This window comes from Eubalaena glacialis, chromosome 7, assembly GCF_028564815.1.
Source record: "Eubalaena glacialis isolate mEubGla1 chromosome 7, mEubGla1.1.hap2.+ XY, whole genome shotgun sequence".
Taxonomy (NCBI): Eukaryota; Metazoa; Chordata; class Mammalia; order Artiodactyla; family Balaenidae; genus Eubalaena; species Eubalaena glacialis.
This window is the reverse complement of record NC_083722.1, coordinates 33075764-33099341: the sequence shown is the minus strand read 5'-3', so window position 1 is coordinate 33099341 and position 23578 is coordinate 33075764. Positions and strand designations below refer to the sequence as shown.

Here is a 23578-nt window from a genome sequence, read left to right as displayed (position 1 = left end):
ATTTAGAACATATAGAGCAATACAACAGTATTTGAGCCTTAATCACTTCTACTTTGGTAGCTTCTGTTACATCAAAAGCAAAATGCTAACAGCAGTTCCTTCAAGCACTGTTAAAGAACTTTCAGACCATTTCTTTTTGCCCAAATGGGATAAAAGTCTTAACCTAGATGTAACTTCCCAGCCTTGGGGAGCAGAAGTTGAAGGCCTGGAAACCAAGGCAAGATAAGTAGATGGGCTCCTCAGGTACTTGACTGCAAGGAGACGGGCTTGTGCCACCTGTTGATGGTTCTTACCGTTGCTCTGAGAAATGTGGGCTCTTAGGAGGAAGAGCTCTGGACGGAGAGTGAGAGGACTGGCGCTCTGAGTCAGGAGCCAAGGCCCCAGGCGTGAGCTCACCAGTGCCTGTGCTTTGGTTAAATTAGACCCCAAAGTTACTCACATTTGACTGCTTTGCTTAGACTTTGTAGCTGAAAGACAGTACTTAGAAGAACATTTTCACCCCTGCAATTTTTCCATCGTCTCCCCTGCCCCTCCCTGTTTTACGTTTTACCAACAAAATGGATAATAAATGCATAGTTTTAGCCTCTTAACGTAAACCCTCCTGCTCAACCCCACCCCCAATTCCTCACCCCAGTCTGAGTAGGTGTAGCTTGTGTTCATTTTCCTCTTCTTTTCAGCACTTATTCCCCTTCAGCTGCTCCTAGCAAACCGTCAGAGCTAACACATTAATAACCACAGGCGCCTGCCAAAGAGATATTCTGCAGAGGATCTAAAACCAATAACTTGTAACTTTTCCTAAATCAGGAAAGGTTGGAGTATAATAGATGAATAAACCGAATGCATCCTGAGTGACATGTGTCTTCTTTCTAGACGGGGAAATCCTTTACATTTGTGCAGAGAGCGATTTAAGAAGATTCAGAAGCTCTGGCACCAGCACAGTATCACAGAGGAAATTGGACATGCACAGGAAGCAAATCAGACACTGGTTGGCATTGACTGGCAACATTTATAATTACTTCACTACCAAATACATAAATTTGGATTTTTGTAACCCAGTTCGCTTTTCAAGAAAGAGAATAGGAAATAGGTTCTACTGAATTTGGAAATAAATTCTTTATTTAAGCTTTTCTTCCCAGTTTTATTTTTATAGTTCCTGGCTCCAGAGACTGATGAAAATCATCTTCTGTCAGCAGATTTTCTTGCATCATTTGCTGTGTACTTCAAACGTAACTTCTTGAATTTTAGAATCCAGGAAGGAGCTTCTCTTCCTGGGCTGGACTCAACCCCTTTGTGGGCATCTGACTGCATTTGACTGTTCCCAGTAGTCTGAGCCGTGTCACATTACTGAACACAGGGAACTCCAGGCCTGAAGCTGATGCAACAGCAGCAGGAAACAAAGTCTCTGGTCTTTTGGGGTCACACTTCCTGATCCCTCTCAGTGACTCTCAACTTTGGGCCTGGGTCAGTGTCCCCACAGCTGATGGGACCCTACCTCTAAGCAAAACAGTGGATTTCAAAAGTGGCATTCCCTTGTCTCCACCGGCTGTGAGGGGGTTGGGGGACACTCATGCTGGAGGAACCTGTGGGAAGAAGGAGAGAAGGTGGTGTCTTTGTGTGCTGGGTGATTTTCAGGGCTATACAAGGTGGGATTCCCCCGCCCCCCCTTTTATTTTTTGCAAGACTTTTGGCTTTGTGGAAAAAAACTCATGTTAAAGGGCTTATTGAAAACTTAAGAGTATCCTAATTTTTCAGATGATATAGTCTCTTATTTCTAAGACTAAGTTGAAAGAGTGTATACATCTAGAATCAAACACTAGCAAAAAAATGAGAATTCAGTGTTTTAAAATTCCCTCACCCCCACCCCTTCCAGCATTTCCTGGAATAGATGAATTGCTGTTTACCTGCTGGCTCACTTAGTACATTTCTGGGACACCTGTGCGCCCAGGCTTTTTATTATTTTTAAACATTATTGTTCTTACTAAGAGGTGCCTTCGTAGATTGATAGCCGCTTAGTAAAATAGTTTATAACCATGACATGCCATGTACCACTCTTGTGTGATACACATGTGCTGAGAGCTTCGGTACATGGAGAATGATGGCAAATTTGGTGGAAGAATAAATACAGAGCCTCTCTGAGGTGAGGCTAAGGGATAAATGAATAATTAGAGGCTCTTGGATTTTTTTTAGCCAATGAAAATAACCCTTTCACTCAGTTTTCTTTGAACTCTGCATCTAAAAGGTCCATCCTGCTTAGCCTTGCACACTCCACGGTACACCCAGGAGGAAGGTTGGAAATCCAGACTTTCAGCTAAAGTAAGTGGAGATGTAGAAGCCACACTCACTGCTTCTCCAGGGTGGTGTGTGAAGAACCCCTTCCTCTGAAAGGATGACCTTGACCCTTCTTGCCTGGGACTGAGTCACCCATCTGAGAGGAGGCGCTTCTCACCCAAGAGGAAGAAAATCTGCGTTAGAACACAGTGCTCACCCCCCTTTTCTGGCCTTCCTTCCATTCATAAGATCTGGTGGTATGGGCTGTGGATGGCATCGTGATTTTAATGTTTATTTTGGCCTTTGTCACATCCTCATTCCTTTAGCTTTTAAGTTCAGCTTCTTTTGGCTTTTCTCCAGTTGTTAACCAAGCTTAAATTTAGAATGATAAGACCAGGTTTCTCCCTGTGTAGTTGAATTATAAACATGTTCACCAAATCATAACAATACTTCAGCTTTCAGAGCTGATTTCATATAAGCCTGTTGTTAGCAGAGGGTGTCCCTGGATTCAATTCTCTGAGAATGTCAGGGAGTCTGAGAGAAGATGAATTTACATGAGATAGCAACACATGCACCCTTTTATCTTCTGGTGTGTGTATCATTAATCTAATTGTCTTCCCTAACTAATGAATCATCTTAGTCTTATGATTTGTTCCGCATGTATTATGTTTATTGTAGAAATGTTTATATAACATGCTTTCCATATCAGGGAAAATCATATCTGTTTAAAAAATTGGCTATAACTTTATTATCTGTGGACAACTTGTAAAATTTGGAATGTATCATATGTAAAAAGTTTAAAGATATCCAAATAAATGCTTTAGGTGTTGACATTACTTTGCATCTGCCTACATTTTCTTTCTGTTTTGTTTCACACAGTTAAATGCAGTGGAGGTGTTCCGCATGTCACCTTGCTATAGATGAAGTGGGACACCTGTATTAGCTTGAAATTTAAGATGCTTATATTATTAGTGTCAGTTATGGCTGTTGGCCAAACGATCTTGACCTTCTGAAGAAAGCTTGATCATCATTTCAGCTGATTAAGTTTCATATTCACTGACTATGACAGCTTGTGACCTTTCTGAACCACTGTGGACCTCAAATCACTGGGAAAACAGGGCACTCGAAGTCTCTTCCAGCTCCAAGTCATTTCCTCCAAGAAGGTTTAAACTCTTCTTGCTTATCCTTACGTAGTGATCTCCAGGTCCCTGTTCTAACACACTCCCCAGACACTTTCTGCTTAGAAAAGACACATGTACGAAGGAAGCTACATCCTATATTTGCAAGGGAGTCATTGCCTATGAAAGTTCTGCTGTGCTCTTGAAAATCCTCTTAAAAGGAAAGCATCAAACTAAAAAAAATAGGTTTCTGTGTCTCCTGGTCATTAATGCTGCTCCTAGCTAGCTTACTACCTTCCCTGGTCCTAATGTCATCAGCTCCAGGACTCATTAATTCCCTCTGACATGCTCCTTCCTTGCTTTGTCCCTACTTTTGTTTTTTGAGTCAGGTTTATTGACGTTTATTTTCCAAATAGTAAAATTCACCCTTTCTAGTGGATGGTTTTATGCATTTTGACAAATGCATACAGTTGTTTTAACAAGCCACACTCAAGAATAGAACAATTCCATCACCCCAGGAAGTTCTCTCATGCCCTTTTGTGGGCACCTTCTCCCCCCATCCTGACCCTTGACAACCACTAATTTTTTTCTGTCCCTTTGTCTTGCCTCTTCCAGAATGTTATATAAATATATCATATATGTAGAGTTTTGAGTCTGGCTTCTCTCTAAGAAGACTGATGCATTTGAGAGCCGTCCACGTTCCTTTTGGTTGCTGAATCGGTTGCTGAATCGTGTTCCATTGTGCAGATGTATATACCCAGTCACCAGGTAAAAGACATTTGGGCAGTTTTGGGTGGTTATGAATAGAACCATGACAAACAATCCTGTTACAGGTTTTTGTATGGACCTAAGTTTTCATCCCCGTCAGGTAAATAGCTAGGAGTTGACTCCTATCTTAATCCACTCTACACCATCCTCGCACTTTGACTTTGCTGCTTACTTATACGCATCCTCTGATTTGAAGGACAAGATATAATGCCATGAGGAGTTAAGGGCTGATATTTCCTCCCCTCCAGCCAATCTCATGTCCTCTGAACACCAAGAGGGCATCCGCTCTCCCCCTGAACTTCCGTGTTATTCCCCCACATTCCTAGTCCTTAACACACGGTGCTGCTGGCTTGCCACACTGACATCAGGAGCCTTTCTTTTTAATCTAGTAGCTGTTCAGAGACCATAATTGTCATAGTACCCCCCTTCCCCCCCACCCCGGCCCCTGGCTAAGCTGTAAACCTGCTGACCTAGCATTACAGGTGCCCGGATGAGGGGAGGCAGGGGGGAGTGTGCGGAGCAAGCCTCTAATCTTATTAACCTGAATTGAGGTTACTAAGGGTTTATTGGCTGGTGGCTCAGTCCTGGGCTTGAAAATGTTGCAAGAGGCTATGGGCTCTTTGAGCTGAGGCTGCAGACACTAGGACACTTATTTTCCTAAATGTTGGGAATAAGTAGCTATTACTACTTCACTATGGAGTAATTGTTTCAGAAATAAAAGTTCTAAGGCACTGTCTTTACCTCTCACCCTTCCCCAGGGCTAGGCTGACAGGACTTGAAAAGCTGGCTGAGTCCCTTGGGAGAAATGAACCTACATTGGCCCAAAGAAAGACTGAGGTTAGACATAAGGAGAAACCTGGTCCCAGTCTTGCTGGGCACTGGTAGATGACCAAATGAGATGGGCAGATTCCTCTAGCAACTACCTGGCTACCTGAGAAGACTGTGAGGATGCAGCCCACCCTAAGTCTGTGTAATGAGAAAAGAGCTATTGTGAGTTGCTGCCTGAGTATTTACAGTGTGACAGCCCTGCTCAGGACATTTAGATAAGGACCTGAGCTTAGGTTTCCCGTCCCTGGAATTCCTGCTTTGCTTTTCCCAAGGCACGTTTCAAAATAACCACTTAGAGTGGAGCCCGTCCCAACCACCTCTTAAGTAATAGGTGCTTGCTACCCTGCTCTCTGTCTCCTGCTCTCGAGACCTGGAATGGAGGACCACCCTTCCACTGGCTCATTGCACACACACCCCTCACTTCTGTTCTGGGACCTGCGAGTAATAGACCTTGTGAATTTACTCCCTTTGTATGAGTGCCTTGAAACTGCCTTTGATCAAAACAACCCTGGGGTTTTCACTTCCCCAGAGTGGGAGCTGGGGTGCTGAGGGAGCTACCTGCCAACCCTGTGTGGGTGGCTTGTGCCCCCTCATTCAGCGGGTCATAATCTGTATGTTCTTAATTCAGTATACCAGCTCCAGGCCCCCTGCACAGTCTGCTCTGAACCAACTGGTGGTGTTTATTGTGGGATCATTTTCCCCTTGATCCTCCCAACAGCTCTCAGATTCTGACCAGAGAGGGGGGGATAGAAAATGGGATTTTTGCTTAAATCACTAAATTAAGATTCCACATACTAAAATATTGAACTCAGCTCTGGTCCAAACTAGCAAATGTTGAGATTATTTGGATAACCTAATAGTCCCTGTTCTTGCAGATAAGAGATAGCAAGAGGGAGAGAGGTGACACCCACGCTGTTGAAACAGCTGCCGTGATCATTAGCAGTGCTACCTTTCAGTGTCAGGTTTGGTTTGGTTTTGTTAACAAATGTTAGCAAGAATCAGGGATCCTGTGCTACATACATGTAGCATATACATTTAAGACAGGCACTTAACAAAAGTGATTTTCATACAGTATAATTTTTAATGTCTATTGTACAGCTGTCAACAGCATCGTTACACGTGTGGGCCTAGAGCAGCATTTTCTTGACGGTTCTCAGCGCTCCTGGGAGGGGAGAGCTCCGGGACCCTCATCAGAGGGGCTGACTCCCTCAGTGTTGTCCATGTGGGTCATTCCTTGGTCTCCACACTCAGAAGTCGAATTGAATTAAACCTGGGACCAAAATCTGACAGAATGTCCAAACATCTTTGATCTGGCCTTAAGCCTGGGAGAATTAGAGCCCCAGAACATACCCCAGGCAGCACCAGAAGTCTTATTTTGTCCACACTGAAAACTCCTAGGACAGCAGTGAAATCATTCCCTCCTTCCCCTGAAAGCTTCCTTTCTCTCTTTTTCCAGAAGGAAGTAAAAACTTCTTTCGCAGTTGCTAGCATGGGAAGATGATCTGTCTCAAAGAATCTTCTTTAATGCGGAGGCATTCGGGAAATATCGTTTTGCAGGATGGGTATCTGGGGCAAGAAGCAGGACGAAGCTCGCAGAGGACTCTGTCCTGCACTGTAGACAGTGTTGTCCGTGGGGCCTGTCACGGCACCTGTGTGGGCGTCCCAGGAGGTGAGGCCTGGTCTCCAAAGGGTGGACTCTTGTCTGATTGCTGCTCCTCTTCCACAGAAGGGCAGCCGTCTAACCCAGTGCTTCCATAGATGAGCCAAAGGAGGTCACCCGGCAGTTTAGCCAGAACATGCCTACAACCCGACTCAGCCCGCGGCTCACTCCTGGCTAAGTGACTGAGGGCTTGTGAAGGTGACACAAAAGCTGTGTTTTTGCTGAGGGACATAATCCCCTCTCTTTAAGTTCTCTTGCCTCATGATTGAGAATTCCTCTTTTGAGCCCTCAGTGCTCTGGAGAGACCATTACTCTTAGAAAAGTGTAACTGTCCCTTACCTTCTGTAATTAAATAAAATGGCTGATGTGTCAATCTTCGCATTTGAAAAACATGACAGCATGGCCAGTACATTTTTCAGACTCTTAAGCTTATGCATCAAGTGACACTTTGGATATAGAATGAAGCAACTTGGAGCTGATCTCATAAAAAGGGAGCAGCCCTCAGGTGTAGCCAGTAGCCTCAGGGTGGAACTGAATTCCTGTGCCATGAAGAGTCATCCACTGAGAGGCCCCGCTGAGTCCACTGTGAGGGTGCGTCCTAGGGCAGTGGGCCTGAGTGGGACTCATTCACTCACATTTTGAGACAGTCATTCAACGAAAATTTTTAGGGACCCTGAATTTTAAATCCCACCATCCAGAAGAGTCTCTGTGAGACAGCCGCCCTCCTTGGGAGATTCAGATTGGATCAGGGGGGTATCCGCGTTTCCTGGAGTCCACTACTTTTCAGTGTTCAGAGGGGAGGGGGTCCCGCGACCGTCAGCCAGCCTCTGGGGCCTGGCCTGCATCCACACCCTCGGCTTCCACCTGGTTACCCTTGCCCAGCTTTTTCACGCTCTCCAGAAAGGCCTTCCAGGTCTCTGGAATGCTCTTCTCCAGAAGCCAGCCCTCACTCTCGCACTCGGGGTCTTCGGGGTTGGCCACGCCTTCCAGCGCCGTGTGCAAGTAGCGCAGCCCGATGGTGATGGTCACCTGGTGTGGGGAGAGGAGACTTAGAGGAGATCTGGGAGAAGTAGCTGGGGCAGGGGTTACCAGGAAACCGTGGCAGCCACCAGCCTGCTCATCCTGGGGGCCCTTCAAACAAGGTTCTGTTGGGGCTGGGTTAGCGAGGCCCTGCCCGCCCCAGCAAGGCCTGGGTGCTCGCGATACCTGCCTGTGCTCCAGCCTCATCTCAGACCCCATTCTCCTCCCTTTCCAGTCACCCTGGGTTTCTTTGGATCCTGCCCACACCCAGCCTTTCTCCTCTCCAGTTTTACCATTTGCTGTTTTCTCTGCTTAGAACATTATGGGTGCCCCTGCACCTGAATTCTCCCCTCCTTGCCCTCAGGTCTCCCCCTTCCTGGGGGCATTAATCCTGGGCTCCTTCTCTCTGTGTCCACCCCCACCCCCACCTGGTTCCTGGCACGTTGCTAGGCACATAGCGGGTGCTCAGCAACTATTTGCTGGACAGAATTAAAAAGTCATCTCCTTTTTTGCAAACAATAGTGATAATACGATTTCCCTCTACTTCTGTTATTTTGATACTAGAGGATGAGTGGGTGATTTGTTTGGATTTGTTCACTAGAAGTCACTGCAGCAGACTCTGGTGCCAAAATGCCTGGGTTCAAACCTCAGCCCTGGCACTTAGCCAGCCATGTGACCAGGAAACCTCAGTTTACTCATCTGGTTTGCAGATTTTCAGGTGAAGTACCGCCTGCTCCATGGGCATGCTGTGATGCTTCAATATGTGTAGAGCATGGTACCTGGTGCACAGCAAGGATGAATAGGAATGTCAGCTGTAGTTGGTTATTAGTGAGCGTGGTAAGTACTGTTTCCACTTTTCTAACCCTGTATTGTGTTAGCCACTTGTTTCTACACAAATTCCTGGTTTGCCGTCTTACACTCTTCCTTTGATGGTATAGCAAACTCTGTGAGAGGCCTAGGCCCACTAATGGAGAACATCCACCCCCTGAGGGCAGGGGTAGCCTTGATGCATCTTGTTCACCTGCTGTCCCAGCCCCTAGAACAGCACCCAGTGGTGGTAGGGCCTCAGTAAACATCTGTTGAATGAATGCTCTGGGAGCATTTTATAGTTACAACAGTAGATGATAATAGTAACTAATAGTTTTAGGTTATTGTTATTGTTGACTGAAAGTTTAATAAGATATTTTTACAGTGGAAAGACTCACCTCCAGGAAGTCCTCCTGGTGTGCGTGTACCCAATCTGATTCCTTCCTGCTTTCCTCAAGAAGGCCCCCTGTTGCACTATGAATTTTGCACTAGGTAATGGTACTCCCTTTGGTTCATGAGTCAGATGTGGACTCATGGATTGTGAGACCCAGGAGGGCAAGGCTGAGGGCAGAATCTTATCAGCCCCCCTTGTGCCCATCACAGAGCTCTGCCCACTAAAAGCCTCAGGGGAAAAGTGAAAGGGGATTCAAACTCCCTGTTCCCAGTGAACAGTTCCTCTTCTTAAGCAGTCACTAGGTTCCTGGAAAGGTGGGTAAACTGAGAAGCAGCCAATGGAACTCCATTTTCCCACTGACTTCAGTTATCCTTTCAGTCTTCTTTTCATGCATTTTCAAGGGATGCAAACTTCTGAACTTCTAGCAGTAAGCTTCTCTCCTTATTCTACCCACTTATTCCCAAGACTCTGCCTCAAGGAGCTGGTGACTAATAAATCATCATGAATATGCTTGCGTTTGCCTTAATGTGAAAAGAAGGCCTCCCTCCCCATCTCACCCCCTCAACAGGCAGTACAGTTCTTCTGGTGAGATGTGGTAAGTTAGAAGTGGTGCGTCTCAGCTGAGAGCCCAGCTGTGTGTGAATTTCCATAGCACTAAAGATTGACTTACTTAAGGGAACCTTTCAGTGAATCTTCTCTGATGGGCAAAGTTTCCCCACCTAATGTTTCTGGTTTTGTACATTTAGGTTTTGGAGTTTGGGTTTCTGCTGTCAGCTCAAAGCATGAGCCCATGAGTCACTCTCTGTGCCACCTTGGTTTACCCGTCGCTGACAGTGGGCTCTCGTTCAGCACCCAGGACAGCGCCCAGCACTCATAGGTGTTTGAGAACTATTTCTTCAATAAATGAATGAATGAGGGCTTGCTATATTCCAAGCCCTGCAGCTACAGAGAGGAATTAAACCTAATAGATGAGATAAAATGAACCTACAAATAATTAGAATACCAGGTAGATTGCTACCAGAATCTCAAGAGAAGCACAAATTGTTGACTGAACACTTTGATGTGCCTGTATCTCCTGTTGCTTCCCAGTAGTTCCAAAGCTAAATGCTGGCAGCCCCCTATAACAGAAATGTTAAATAACTTTCCGAGTCCTTAGACTCAAAAAGTGGAGACACAGGATAAACCTCTGAAACATGCAAAGTGAAAGAAGCCAGACCTAAAAGGTCACATAGTATATGATTCCTTTTGTATGAAATGTCCAGAATAGATAAATCCACAAGGACAGAACACAGATTGGTGGTTGCCAGGGGCTTAGGGGGAGGCGGGGAGGGGGACTGACTGCTTAATGGGTATGAGGTTTTTTTGAGGGGGTGATGGAAGTATTTTGGAACAAGGTAGAGGTGGTAGTCACACAACACTGTGATTGTACCAAATGCCACCAAATTGTTCACTTTAAAATGGTTAATTTTATGTGCTGTGAATTTCAACTCAACAAATTCTTTTTTTTAAGTGACGGGACAGAAACAAAAAATAGAGGTGCTGGTATTCAAGCCTGGGCCTGCCTGCACGGCAGGCAGAGGGCTGGTTCCCAGGAGGGAGACCCAGGCCCAGCTCCACCCCATCAAATCCCAATGGGGCAGGTGGCTCCCTCTTGCCCTGCCCCCCACTGGCCCAGGGCCTACCTCAAAAAGCCAGACGAGGAGCGTCACAGCACCCACGGAATTCAGGAGGTTGCTGTAGTAGCTCAGCAGGGCGACCCTGCAGCCGCGCACCCACAGGTTGAGCTCCTCCGTCTGGTGGTCATAGCTGTAGTGTGCAGAGTTGTTGGTGAGCTGGTACTGGATACAGGGCCGTGGCGAGCTGGGGTTGCAGCAGCTGAAGGGGACTCCATCCACCAGGTACCGCCCATCCACATTGCTCTTGATACGACTGGAGGAGAAACAGACGGCTTAAGACCAGCTTCTTGAAATTCTCGCCAGGGGCCAGCTCCTCCCATCCCCCACCTCTGAAAATCTGGAATATTCATTCATTCATTTGCTGTCTTGAGAAATATTTGCTGTACACCGACTATGCGCCAGCCACTGTTCTAGGTGCTGAAGATGGAGCAGTGACCCTAGAGAGCCAATGCCCCAGCCTTCCTAGAGCTTATGTTTAGAGGGTTGAGATAGATGATAAACCAAGAGGCAAGTAAATAAGGAACATATGTATTCTAGCCCTTGTGGAGCAATGGAGATTCAACAAAACCTTACAATGACGTTTCGAGAATTCTGCGGACCTGCTGATCCTGAAACTGCCTGGCATTTACACCCTGGAAGCCTCTGAGCAATCTTTGGTAAAACTAAGATCCAGAATGCTGTTCACTGTACTGATTTGCCAGAGGATGGCCTATTAGAGGTTCAGGATTTCTTCAAGATCCTGGATAACTAACGGTATAGATAGTAAAGAAGTCACAAGTTGGGGCATTTAGACAAGAGTGAGTCACACACATGAGAAACGTGTTCATTCTTTTATTGCCCATTGTTTTAACCTGACCGAATACAAGATCGACAAGAGCACTGTACTCCTGGCAATTATTATGTGTGTTGGAACATGGATGTTGCACTGTAGACAACATTTAACACCAATCTGTGGAGTACTGCATTGTAAAGTGCAAAATAAAGATTTATTTTTTAAAAAAATCAACCACTCTGTGTGCTGCCAGGCCCTGGCATGCAGTGATTTCTTGGGTCCATGCCAAGCTGGTAGGAAGAGTAGCAGGACAGGTGGTGACTGTTGAGACAAGACTGCCTAGCATTCATGACCATCAACTTCAGCCCCCAGCCCCCTCCCCAACCTCATCTCCTCCTTACAGATCACTGGGGACCAAGGTCCCCTCTGGCCAGATCACTTCTGCTCAACAGATGTTTCCAGAAGGCCTGCTCTGTCCCTGGGCCTTTGCAGGGGCAGAGAATGGGTCTTTGCCCATGGCTTGCTCTCCATCCACACTGACCTCTGCCCCCAGCTGGGTGGGAGCTCCGTACTCACCTGAAGGATGCAACTTGCACAACTTTTGCATCTCTCTACTTATACATATATTTGGTTAGAGCACACTATACGTTCATGCAGGTTCAAAATTCAAAAGGGGCAGCCATCGTTATAATGAAAATTCACTCCCTCCCCATCAGGCAGGCTGGGTATGTTCCATCTGACCTGCTCGTGGTTACCCAGGCAACTTTACGTGTCAAAATTAATGGAGGGAATTCCCTGGAGGTCCAGTTGTTAGGACTCCGCACTTTCACTGCCGAGGACGCAGGTTCATTCCCTGGTCAGGAAACTAAGATCCCACAAGGCACATGGCGCAGCCAAAAATTAAAAAAAAAAAAAATTCATGGAGCTGTGCACTTAAGATTTGCACCCTTGACTGTGTGCATGTTATCTTGAGTAGAAAAGTTTTTTTTTAAGTTGCACATGAACAATGCATTACATAATAGCAGCAGACATTTACAGCACAAGAATAGGGAGCATGTAATTGTTCATAATAGAAATTGTTTCCAACAATGTTCATTGAAATGGTAGTTAATTATACTCTAAAAAAAAAGATGTTCATGTTCAACTTCTAAATAAAATCCCCTCAATACAAAACAGTCTCCCACTCATTCTTGTCCCTTGGCTCCCAAGTTCCCTCACTGTGGCCAGCTCTGTCTATCCTTTCACAGAAGCTTCAAGCATGGATAAGCAAGCTCAGATTTTGCAGAGTTCTTATTCTTCCTGTATGTTTGTTTGTTTATCCAAATGGTAGCATTATATACACACTGTCTTGAATCATTTTTTTTCCCCTTAGCAATACCTTAGAGATCTTTTTATATCTGTTAAATGGAGAGTGTTCTCCAGGTTTTAATGAGGTGCATGGTGTCCCCCTTGTGCAGATGGCCCATAGGGTACTATCCATTTCCTATTGATGGACATTTGGGATTTTCCCAGTGTCTTGTTATTTTTCTTTTTTTCTTTTTTCTTTTTTTTTTAAACATTTATTTATTTTATTTTTGGCTGCATTGGGTCTTTGTTGCTGTGCGCGGGCTTTCTCTAGTTGCAGCGAGTGGGGGCTACTCTTCGTTGCAGCGCGCGAGCTTCTCTTTGCGGTGGCTTCTCTTGCTGCGGAGCACGGGCTCTAGACGCGTGGGCTGCAGTAGTTGCGACGTGTGGGCTCAGTAGTTGTGGCGCACGGGCTTAGTTGCTCCGTGGCATGTGGGACCTTCCCGGGCCAGGGCTCAAACCCGTGTCCCCTGCATTGGCAGGGGGATTCTTAATCACTGTGCCACTAGGGAAGTCCCCCCAGTGACTTGTTAATACAAACATGGACATGGGTCATTTTGCATATTGGGAATATATCTAGAGGATCAATTCCTAGAAGAGGCATCTCTGCATCAAAGGGTCCACCTGTGATTGCACCCGAGCTCTGCCATATTTCTCCTCTCGGGGGTTGTACAGTCACACCCCCACCAGCCACACCCACATAAGTCCTGTTTTTGATCTTTGCCAACCTGACAGATGAAAAATAGTATCTCAGAGTTGTTCTGATTTCCGTCTTTCTCATTATAAGTGAAGTTAAGTATTTTTTGATGTGTTTAAGATCCATTTGTGGTTTCTTTTCAGTGAACTGTCTGCTGATCGGTATGATTAAGACCTGAGGAAGGCTCTGAAAAATGTGGCCTCCTTGGTTCCAGAACAATCCTCGCCTGGGTTATGGCGACCGTATTTCCACGCACCCTGTAGTCCCTGCCCTCTGCTTCATGGACAGAACCAACTGCCCAGAGAATAGCTGGCCCTGGATGCACAGGTGGTCCAGGACCAGGACCATGATAAGAGCAGGACAGCCTGAGTTTACTCCTGGTTCATCCCTCTGGAAAAATTCCTTAACCTCGCCAGGCCTCAGCTTACTAATCTGTAAAATGGAGTTGACATAAGATTTGTATGGGGCTTCCCTGGTGGCACAGTGGTTGAGAATCTGCCTGCCAATGCAGGGGACACGGGTTCGAGCCCTGGTCTGGGAAGATCCCACATGCCGCAGAGCAGCTGGGCCCGTGAGCCACGGCTACTGAGCCTGCGCGTCTGGAGCCTGTGCTCCGCAACAAGAGAGGCCGCAATAGTGAGAGGCCCGCACACCGCGATGAAGAGTGGCCCCCGCTTGCCGCAACTGGACAAAGCCCTCGCACAGAAACGAAGACCCAACACAGCCAAAAATAAATAAATAAATAAATAATTATTTAAAAAAAAAAAAAAAAAAAAAAGATTTGTATGAAGGGATCCACGTAAAAAGGCTAAGAAGAGTGCTTGGTACGTACTAAGTGTGTAAGAAATGTGGACTCCTGGGCTGGGGCTGGGAAGGGTGACAGAACAAGAGCCTTCACTTCACGTGAGCTCTGTGTGTCATCGGGGAGCAGCTGTGACAGTGGAACAGACCACATGACACCACTGGGGAATAGTCACTTGCGCGTGGGTGGTGTGGCCTCTGCCAGCTGTGGAGAAGAGTGCCTTCTGTGACCAAGACTGCAAGGGCAGGGACTTCCCTGGTGGCGCAGTGGTTAAGAATCCGCATGCCAATGCAGGGGACACGGGTTCGAGCCCTGGTCCGGGAAGATCCTACATGCCACGGAGCAACTAAGTCCATGCGCCACAGCTACTCTGAGCCCGTGCTCTAGAGCCCATGAGCCACAACTACTGAGCCCGCGTGCCACAACTACTGAAGCCTGTGCACCTAGAGCCTGTGCTCCTCAACAAAAGAAGCCACTGCAATGAGAAGCCTGCGCACCACAACAAAGAGTAGACCCCGCTCGCCACAACTAGAGAAAACCTGTGAGCAACGAAGAATCAATGCAGCCAAAAATAAATAAAATATTTTTTAAAAATTAAAAAAAAAAGATTGCAGGGGCAGAGCTCACTGCCAGCCCGAGGCAGGGGCTGTGAGACATTTGTCCAGTGACGGAAGTGGCCGCTGCTGAAGCTCAACTGCACCGAGCGCCATGGGAGCAGCTCTCCCTGCACAGCCCCGCACGGCACCTGGTTCCGCTGGCTGGGGTGGTCCTGGTTGGTCCCAGTGGGAGGACTGGAGCAGAGGCCCTTCAGCTTGAGGCTCCCACCCCCCTCCTGAGGGGCCAGCCAACCCCCCCCCAGGACTGAGCAGACATAGTCTCCTACCCCTAGGACCAACCCCAGCAGGCCTGGTCCCCAAATGCAAACACTGTTCGTCCCTCTTCCTGACCTGCAGGCTGTCCCTGGAGCCCGCTTCCACCTGCACAATGTCCCACCTGGGCCATTCCCAGTGTCCCCGTGGAGCGGAGTGGGTAGAGCACAGAGAGCTGGCCTTTGAGTCTCAAATATGCATTTGTGAGCTGTGGACTTGTGTGAGGCAGGATAATCACACCCCCTCTCAGGGGCTGTGGGAGGTTTAAATTAGGCAGTAGGAGGATGCACTTGACACAGGCCCTGGGAGAATGCTGGCTCCTCCCCACTCATGGCCATCTGGGGGGACCCTACAACCCACCAGACTGTTCTACAGAGGAGGAAGTGGGGCCCAGAGCAGGGCAGGGCCTCACCCAAAGTTACACAGTAAGTGGAAGTCCAGCCCACAGCAGTTGCCCACCCCTCCCCTCAGAGTTTCCTCAGAGCCTCTCAGGTCCTTCCTGCCTGTTGGCTTTTCTAGCTAAACTTACTAGGAAATTGTGAGTTCTCTCCCCTGTTCCCTGTCCCAGGAGCCCTTCGTTGTCCACCATCATCTCTCCTATGCACTCTCCAGGTGTCCCTAAGGTGGGGTGAAGCCTACAGATCTGCCTCATACTACCTGAGGCAGGGCTGTGTGTTCCCTCAGACTGGGGACCCTGAGGGTAGGCCCGGCTTGGTGGACATTGGGGTTCCCCCAGACCCCCAGCCTAGGACCTCTTGGGGTCCCACATCTCTGAAACTAGCCCTCCCTCTCCATCAGAAGCATTGTCTTGTTGAGTTAGCACTTGCCCTGGTTCCAGCCACAGATTAAGGCTCCACTCACCCTCTTAAGACAGAGTCAGGCAGGGGAGAGCTCCTTAGGTGGTGAGCTGGCTATTTATATCAGAGTGTTTCCCAGGCTACAAATCTCTGCTCAGGGCTCACCAAGACTTGTAAGGGTCTTAATTAAGATAAGGCTTTCTTTTAGCCCACTCTCCCATAGCCAAGCTGCATATGACTTGGGAAAATCATGTTGGAGTTTTCCTGGAAAAAGCAACATAATTTAGTAGGTGAATCAATAAATCAATAAGGAAAGCCATATGGAAATGAGCAGGGGAGGGGCGAGGAGGGAGCCAGGAGTGTAACTGATAATGTGTCAATCCCCAACCTGAATGCCAGCTGAGTGGCACCTGTGGAATCTTGGCAACTCACTTGACCTCTGTGAGCCTCAGTTTTCTCACCTGAGAAATGACAATATAAGTCTCTGACGGGTGTGGTGGTGATTAATTGAGATAATACACATAGAGCACTTGGTATACAACAAGTGCAGTATTAGTATTTCTTTGAAATACTAATAATATTTTATTTCTTTTTTGAGTAGTCACTGGATATAAAGAACTGCAGGTGGTGAGGGAGGACACAAGAAGGAGCGGACCCAGCCCTGCCCTAAAGAAGCCCCAGTCTGAGGGGAGACACAGCACTGCTATCAGGGAGAACCAATCCGACGGGAGATCTAGACGGCAACAGAGTCCGGTCTTATCGGGAGAAATAGACCTGACCTGAGGGAGCCCGTCTGAGGGGAGACAGCCCCGCCCTCAGGGAGACACAGCCCCAACCTCAGGGAGCCCCGGTCTGAGGGGAGAGACAGCCCCGTCCTCGGGGAGCCCCGGTCTGAGGGGAGACACGGCCCCGCCCTCAGGGAGCCCCGGTCTGAGGGGAGACACAGCCCCGCCCTCAGGAAGCCCCGGGCTGAGGGGAGACACAGCCCCATCCTCGAGGAGCCCCGGGCTGAGGGGAGACAGAGCCCAGCCCTCGGGGAGCCCCGGTCTGAGGGGAGACACATCCCAGCGCTCGGGGAGCCCCGGTCTGAGGGGAGACACGGCCCCGCCCTCAGGGAGCCCCCGTCTGAGGGGAGACACGGCCCCGCCCTCAGGGAGCCCCGGTCTGAGGGGAGACACGGCCCCGCCCTCGGGAAGCCCCGGGCTGAGGGGAGACACAGCCCCGTCCTCGGGGAGCCCCGGTCTGAGGGGAGACACAGCCCCGCCCTCGGGGAGCCCCGGTCTGAGGGGAGACACAGCCCCGCCCTCGGGGAGCCCCGGTCTGAGGGGAGAGACAGCCTCGTCCTCAGGGAGACCCCGCCTGAGGGGAGACACGGCCCCGTCCTTGGGGAGCCCCGGTCTGAGGGGAGAGACAGCCCTGCCTTGGGGAGCCCCAATCTGAAGGGAGACACAGCCCTGCCCTCAGGAATCTCCTAGCCAAGGTCCAGAATTCTCTAGATATCTATTAATTGTTTAGGAAGAGGGAACAGGTGTCATAGCCTGTGGGTTCCGTGGGAAGGACAGTAAAGTGAGAGAGCTTAGTGCCAGCTTCTTTCTCAGACTGAGGGCCCCAGGCCAGGCTTTCCTGGCTGACAGTTCCTTCAGGCTGACAGTGCCAAGACCTCTGAGCTGCTTCATGCTCTGCCTCTCACCCCAAGACACTGAAGCTCAGCTCATCCTGAAAACAGGAGGGAACTTTAAAGGAATTGTTATAAACTGGCTGAAGACCTCAGGTGCCTCCTGGTGTGATGCAGTAAGGTACCCATAGCAGCACCCTAGGGGGTGCTCTTGCCAAAACTGAACCTGAATCCAGCCACACCTCAGCCCTGACTACTGGTTTACAGGGAAACACAGGAGACAGAAGAACACGTTAGAAGACAGCACTTGGCTACAATGGCCCAACCCCAGAATGTGGGAAATTCTGCAGGACAAATGGCCAACTTCCTCCAAGACACACATGGCATGAAAAAGGTAACTATTTAGAGTAAAAGAGACTTAGGAGACCAAACAACCAAATGCAAAGTCTGGTTTACATCCTGATTTGAATAAACCACCTGTAAAAGACATCTTGAGACAATCAGAGAATATTGAACACAGGCTGGGTATGAGACGATAGTAATGTTAGTAGGCATGATTAATATTGTGCTTCTGTTAAAAACAAAAAGACAATAAAGCAAACCCTCTTTATCTGTTAGAAATTCCTCCTAAAGTGTTTACAGGTAAGAGGAAACAATGCCCTGGATTTGCTTCTTAATACTCAGAAGGGGGAAAATGTTATGGGGGAGCGAGGGTACATGGGGATTTGTTATGTATGATGGGTACATGGGGATTTGTTATAATCTCTCTACTTTTATGAATGCATGAAATCTTCCATAATAAAAGTTGAAAATGGAAAAAAAAAAAAAAAAAGCAGCTCTGGTGGTTAAGAATCACAAATCTATATCCCGATATCTTGCTCTGAAGACTGAATCACTGAGGGAGGCGGCATTCCTGGACTCCTCCCTCTGAGGGCCTCCCCCAGTTATAACAGAGTGTCCCCGCCCACCCCCACCCCAGGACCACCAGGCTGGGGAGGGAGTGAGAAGGGAAACACAGATGCAGGAGGATGGAGCACAGCATGGCCCCATGTGCCACAGCCCACGAAGAGCCTGGGCGGGGGGGCAGTTCTGGCTTCTGTGGGGCCTCATGATGATCTGAGACCCTGGCACAGAAGGACCAGAATCCCATCACGATCCACAGGTGTTTGTCGAGCTTGTATCTTATCTGCCCACACCTTCCACTGTCCCTCTGGAGGAGGAAGAAGAGAGCAAGACAGAGAGAGGAAGAGGGAAGACCTGAGGCCCCTCCCCCCCCAACGCCCCCCAGGTTTCAGCTGTCGGAGAACAAGCACTCATCTAACACCGAATCTGTATGAGGTAGAGTGGAAAGAGCAGAATCAAAACCTGGCACTCGCTACAGTGGGATACCATCCCAAAAGAAGAAGGAATGGGTGCTAACGCATGCTGCAACATGGATGAAATTTGAAAACAGTATGCTAAACCAAAGAAGCCAGACCCCAAAGGACAAATATTATATGATTCCATTCAAAGGAAATGCCCAGAACAGGGAAGCCTATAGAGACAGAAAGTAGAGTAGTGATTACTTGGGCTTGGGGGCAGGGGAGGTCGGAGTGAACACTGAAGGGTGCAGGGTTTCTCTGTGAGGTGGTGAACACATTCTAAAGTCAACCTCAGTATTGGTTGCACAACTCTGTGAATGTACTAAAAACCGTTGAATTGCACACTTGAAATGGGTGAGTTGTATGGTGTGTGGAATATATCTCCATAAAGCTGGTTGGTTGGTTTTTCCAAAAATTTGCCCCACATCCCCAACCCCAGCTTGCCACTTCCTGCTATGAGATTTTAGGAACATCCCTTAAGCTCTCTGAGGTTCAGATTTCTCATCCACAAAATAGAGATTAACAATAATGACAACAAAAATACAAACCCCCCAGGAGAGGTTTTGTGCACACCAAACAAGGGCCTTTTTCCTCCCCAAAGACCCAGCAACTTAGCAACAGGGCAGGCTGGGGTGGGGGTGGGGTGCGGTCAAAGGCTTGTAAATTCTTGTAAAAAATCTTGAATTGTTCCCACCTGATCTCCATGTTTAGATCAGGAGCCTTCAGGAACCAGCTGTTGACCTTAAATATTCCCCTGAGAAATCTCCAAAAACCAGCCATCCCTCCATGCTTGTCCAAGCTCACAAGTGCCAGGCTCAGTTAGGGATGCTCAGTTTCTCTTAATTTTGTGACCATATTTGTATGTGTGTGTGTGTGTGTGTGTGTGTGTGTGTGTAGCAGAGAAAATTTTTTCCAAATCAATAGAGTTATGATTGTTTCACACCAATAAGTTGGTGTGGGGCCTTGAGGTAATTTTGATCAAGTTTAATGTTTGCCTGAAAATTTGGATATGCCGACCATTGGGAGTGGAGCAGCCTGGAGCATTTCTCCACCCTGGAGCATTTCTCCACCCCAGGGGACAGAAGGGGATTTGGGGATTACAGAGAGATTTTGTAAGTCTCATCAAGGACTGACTCTGTGCAGAAGATGATCAAGGAAAATGACAGAGGAGAAGATGAGAAGCCCCTTCCCGTCCATCACAAAGGCTAGTTCTACCCTCAGCTTCTGCTCCCCCCACTCTCCCCATCCCCAGGAATTCTGCTTGTCCCTCGGGCTTCACACCCTCCTAGGGCAACTCATATAAATCATGCCCCTTTGTGCTGTCCCTGAGGATCTGTCCCCTAGGAAGGGCAGAGTGATTTACAAGTCTCCTTGACAAGGGATTTGTAGCAGTAATCCCCACCCACAGAGAAAATACAATCCCAAGCAGTGACCTTCAGTCTGACTTCGCTTCCATCTGAGGAGCAGCTAAGCTAGCCATCTGGGGTTCACCGGTGTTGTCCGGGCTTCGACCACGTCCTGATGCCAGTGTGCCCAGCACCCAGGGTGCATGTCCCCTTGGACTCACCAGCCTCACTCAGAGGATAAACCAGCTGGATGAACAATTGAAGCCCTAGCCTCAGGCAGGGAATGGGTAGAGTTGGACAGAAGGAAGAGGTGAGGGAGAGCCACTGGCTCTGGACAGGCTGACCTTTCGCTGGAAAACGACTCAAGACCCGCGATGGTGGGTCTCTGGGAAGGGGTATGCTGGGATCAGCACAAAGGGTGAGATTCTCTTTCTCACCAACACCTCCCTACATCTGCCGCTCAGGATTTTATTTACACATGCTAAGAACACTTTAGGAACACTTCATCGAGTTGCACTATCATGATTTAAATAGTAAACACCAGCAGGCATTTATTGAGCACCTGTTGTATGCCAGGCTCTAGACAGAGCTAGGAGGTGACCTCCAAAGTTGTGTATCCTGGTGCCTTCCTTTAAAAGATGGGCAAGCAAAGGCCCAGGGCGTCAAATGACTTATCCAAGATCACCATCTAATTAACAACAGAGACAAAACTACAGCCTAGACCCCCTGACTGCCCCATCCCCTGCTCTTTCCACCGTATCCAAGGACAAACACCTTGAGAATGGCTGCTCAGGGTTGAAAGGTTGGAAAACAAGGGAACCAACCCAGAAATTTATGCTTTTAGGACCGAATCCATTCACTTTGAGTGAATGAGACAAGCAGCCAGATAAAGTCTCAGTATATGTGATCCATGAATTCCCTCCTCCCGAATGAAGCAGACACACAGTCCTGGCTGGGTCTCCCCCTGGTGACCCCCATTCAAATAGTTTCTATAACTTGACACTTTCCTCCCATCTTAGCCAAACATTAGGTTGGACCATAAGAAGCTGCTATTTTTATAGGTCAAAAATGATAGAATATTGACAATTACATATGGTCCAACCAAATACACCCTCACACACAGTAATAAGTTGTGCACACAGAGCACCCAATGGGGAGGAAAAGGCACTGGACAGGGGGAGTCACAGGCTCGTGTCTCCGTGTCCCCATATCACTCTGACCCCAGGACTGGAGGCCACTCACTCTTTGACTTCTTTGGAGGAAAAGTCCAGATAGCGGTTGCTGATCCACTGAATCTCAAACCAGTCCCGAAAGCCGTTGTTGCCACAGCACTTGAACTCAATTTGCAGCATGTCGATGGTCTTCTTCATGAAACACCGGCCTGGGGTGTCTGTGTCCCGGTAGAACTTCATGCCATTCTTGAGCCCGTGGGCCAGCGTGCTCTCCAGGGAGCCCCGCAGGAGGAAGCAGCAGAGGGCCACCAGGAAGAGGACAATGTTGAAGAGGACACACACGGCCAGGTATGGCTTCAGCCAGGGCTTCCACTTGGCATACTTGGCAGGGTCCAAGGCGTCATAGCAGATCTTGCCCGCCAGAGAATTGAAGACACAAGACAGCACCCCCATCCCTATCAAGGAATTCGGCACAAAATGGCTCTCGGAATTGTCCATCATATCGCTCCGCTTCCTGAGTTCAATCTTTAGGAAGAGCCCTAAGCCGAAGATGATGATACCAGCCAACACGGAGAGCCAGTTCATGAGCCAGAGCCCTTGGGCCAACTTGACCCGCTTCTTCTGGTCAAATTTGACTTTCAGCAATGCCATACTTGCAGAGTGCAGTCCGGGCAGCCTCTCACTCCTGACCTCAGTAAGCCCGGAGCCTGAAGACTCAGGGCCTTGGGAAGGGTGCAGATGGCCCAAGCTGCAGGGAGCTGCTCTGGGGGCTGCCCATGCTGCGTCCCCTAGCCTGGGACCCCCGTAAAGTCACTAGTGGGAGCAGGGGCCTCAGAGTCACAGCTCATGCAGGGGCCAGTCCTCCACGTGTCGTTTCTGCAGCTCCCTTCCCAGCAGAGGAGGGACAGCCTGAAGGCTGCAGATTAAAAGTGGGATCCACAAGACATCTTGCTAATCTCTTTAGCCAGGCTCATCCCATTAGATAAAGCCGTGCCAGTTTCAGAACATGGTCAAGAGGAGCCTCCATGGACACCCTGGAGCAGAGAGCTCTGGGTTCAGCTTGAAGAATCAGGAGTAAAAAAGACAAGGCTGGCCAGAGAAATGGGCTTTATCTGGAGGTCTGGCTCAGATCACATCACGTGTCTCCCCAGAGCATGTTTCTGGGCCAAAAACTCCTTCAAAATTTAAAACTTTCTAATGGGACAAAAGACATCATTATCCAAGTTGAAAAACAAATGACAGATTGTGAGAAAACATTTGCAACATGTAAAAAACAGAATGAATAAGCAAAAAAAGGAAAAAAATTAACTGCCACAGTTCCACATCAAAAAAAAAAAATCATCAACTGGAAAAACAGGCAAAGGAAAGGAACAGGTGATTTATAACAAGCAAACCTGGAAAATCCAAGGATCTGGAAAACTTGTCAATCTGCGTAGAACAAAGGGCAATGCAATTAAAACAATAATAAAAGACCAAACTTGAACATCTGCCAAAATTCTGTCACCAATGTAAACAAAGATAGTAGAAATGAGATATACATTCTTGATGAGTCTGTAAATTTATTATTATTTTTAATTTATTTCTTGGAGTAGTTTCAGGTTTACAAAAAAAAACTGAGCAGAAAGTACAGAGAGTTCCTAAATACTCCTTTCCCCCAACCAATTTCCCTATAATTAACATCTTGCCCTTGTGTGATACATTTATTACAACTGATGAATCAATTTTGATACATTATTAACTAAAGCTCATAGATTACATTAGGGTTAACTCTTTGTGTTGCATGGTTCTATGGGTTTTGCCAAATGCATAATGTCACGTTTCCACCATTATATCATATAGTATCATACAGAATATTCTCACTGCTCTAGTAATCCCTGTGTTCCACCTGTTCATTCCTCCTCCCCTCCCTGCCCAATCCCAGGCAGCCACTGTCTCTATAGTTTTGTCTTTTCCGTGTCATATTGTTGGAATCATACAGCATGTAACCTTTTCAGGCTGGTTTCTTTCCCTTTGCAATATGCACTTAATGTTTCTCCATGTCTTTTTGTGGCTTGATAGCTCATTTCTATTTATCGCTGAATAACATTCCATTAGTGTGAATGTACCATTGTGTGTTTATCAATTCACCTATTAAAGGTCATCCTGATTGCTTCCAATTTTGGGCAATTATAAATGAAGCTGCTACCAAAACTCTACTATGCAGGTTTTTGTGTGGACGTAAGTTTTCAACTCATTTGGGTAAATACCTAGGAGTGCAATTGCTG

At 47.8% G+C, this 23578-nt stretch overlaps 2 protein-coding genes across 5 annotated transcripts in view; one reads left to right on the top strand and one right to left on the bottom strand.

The window, feature by feature from the left end:
• Positions 1-3046, top strand: part of UBR2 (ubiquitin protein ligase E3 component n-recognin 2) — a 123741-nt gene extending 120695 nt beyond the window's left edge. For all 4 annotated transcript variants that reach the window (XM_061196210.1, XM_061196208.1, XM_061196209.1 and 1 more), the window contains one exon: positions 871-3046. In XM_061196210.1, the coding sequence (XP_061052193.1) occupies positions 871-1012 (142 nt within the window). In that variant the 3' untranslated portion in view covers positions 1013-3046. The remainder of the gene's footprint in view (positions 1-870) is intronic.
• Positions 3047-7458: 4412 nt separating this feature from the next.
• PRPH2 (peripherin 2) lies at positions 7459-21965 on the bottom strand. Its single transcript, XM_061195051.1, has 3 exons — positions 21385-21965; positions 10546-10792; positions 7459-7671 (listed from the first exon to the last, which is right to left on the bottom strand). The coding sequence occupies exons 1-3, from the start codon at positions 21963-21965 to the stop codon at positions 7459-7461; spliced, it is 1041 nt and encodes a 346-aa protein (XP_061051034.1).
• Between the last annotated feature and the right edge of the window lie 1613 nt (positions 21966-23578).

Coding starts and splice junctions, on each gene's coding strand:
- PRPH2 (XM_061195051.1), bottom strand. CDS start 21,965: ATGGCATTGCTGAAAGTCAAATTTGACCAGAAGAAGCGGGTCAAGTTG. Junction 10,793..21,384: donor TCCTCCAAAGAAGTCAAAGA/GTGAGTGGCCTC, acceptor TTTCTCCTCCAG/TCGTATCAAGAGCAATGTGG. Junction 7,672..10,545: donor TCCTCGTCTGGCTTTTTGAG/GTAGGCCCTGGG, acceptor TCCCCACACCAG/GTGACCATCACCATCGGGCT.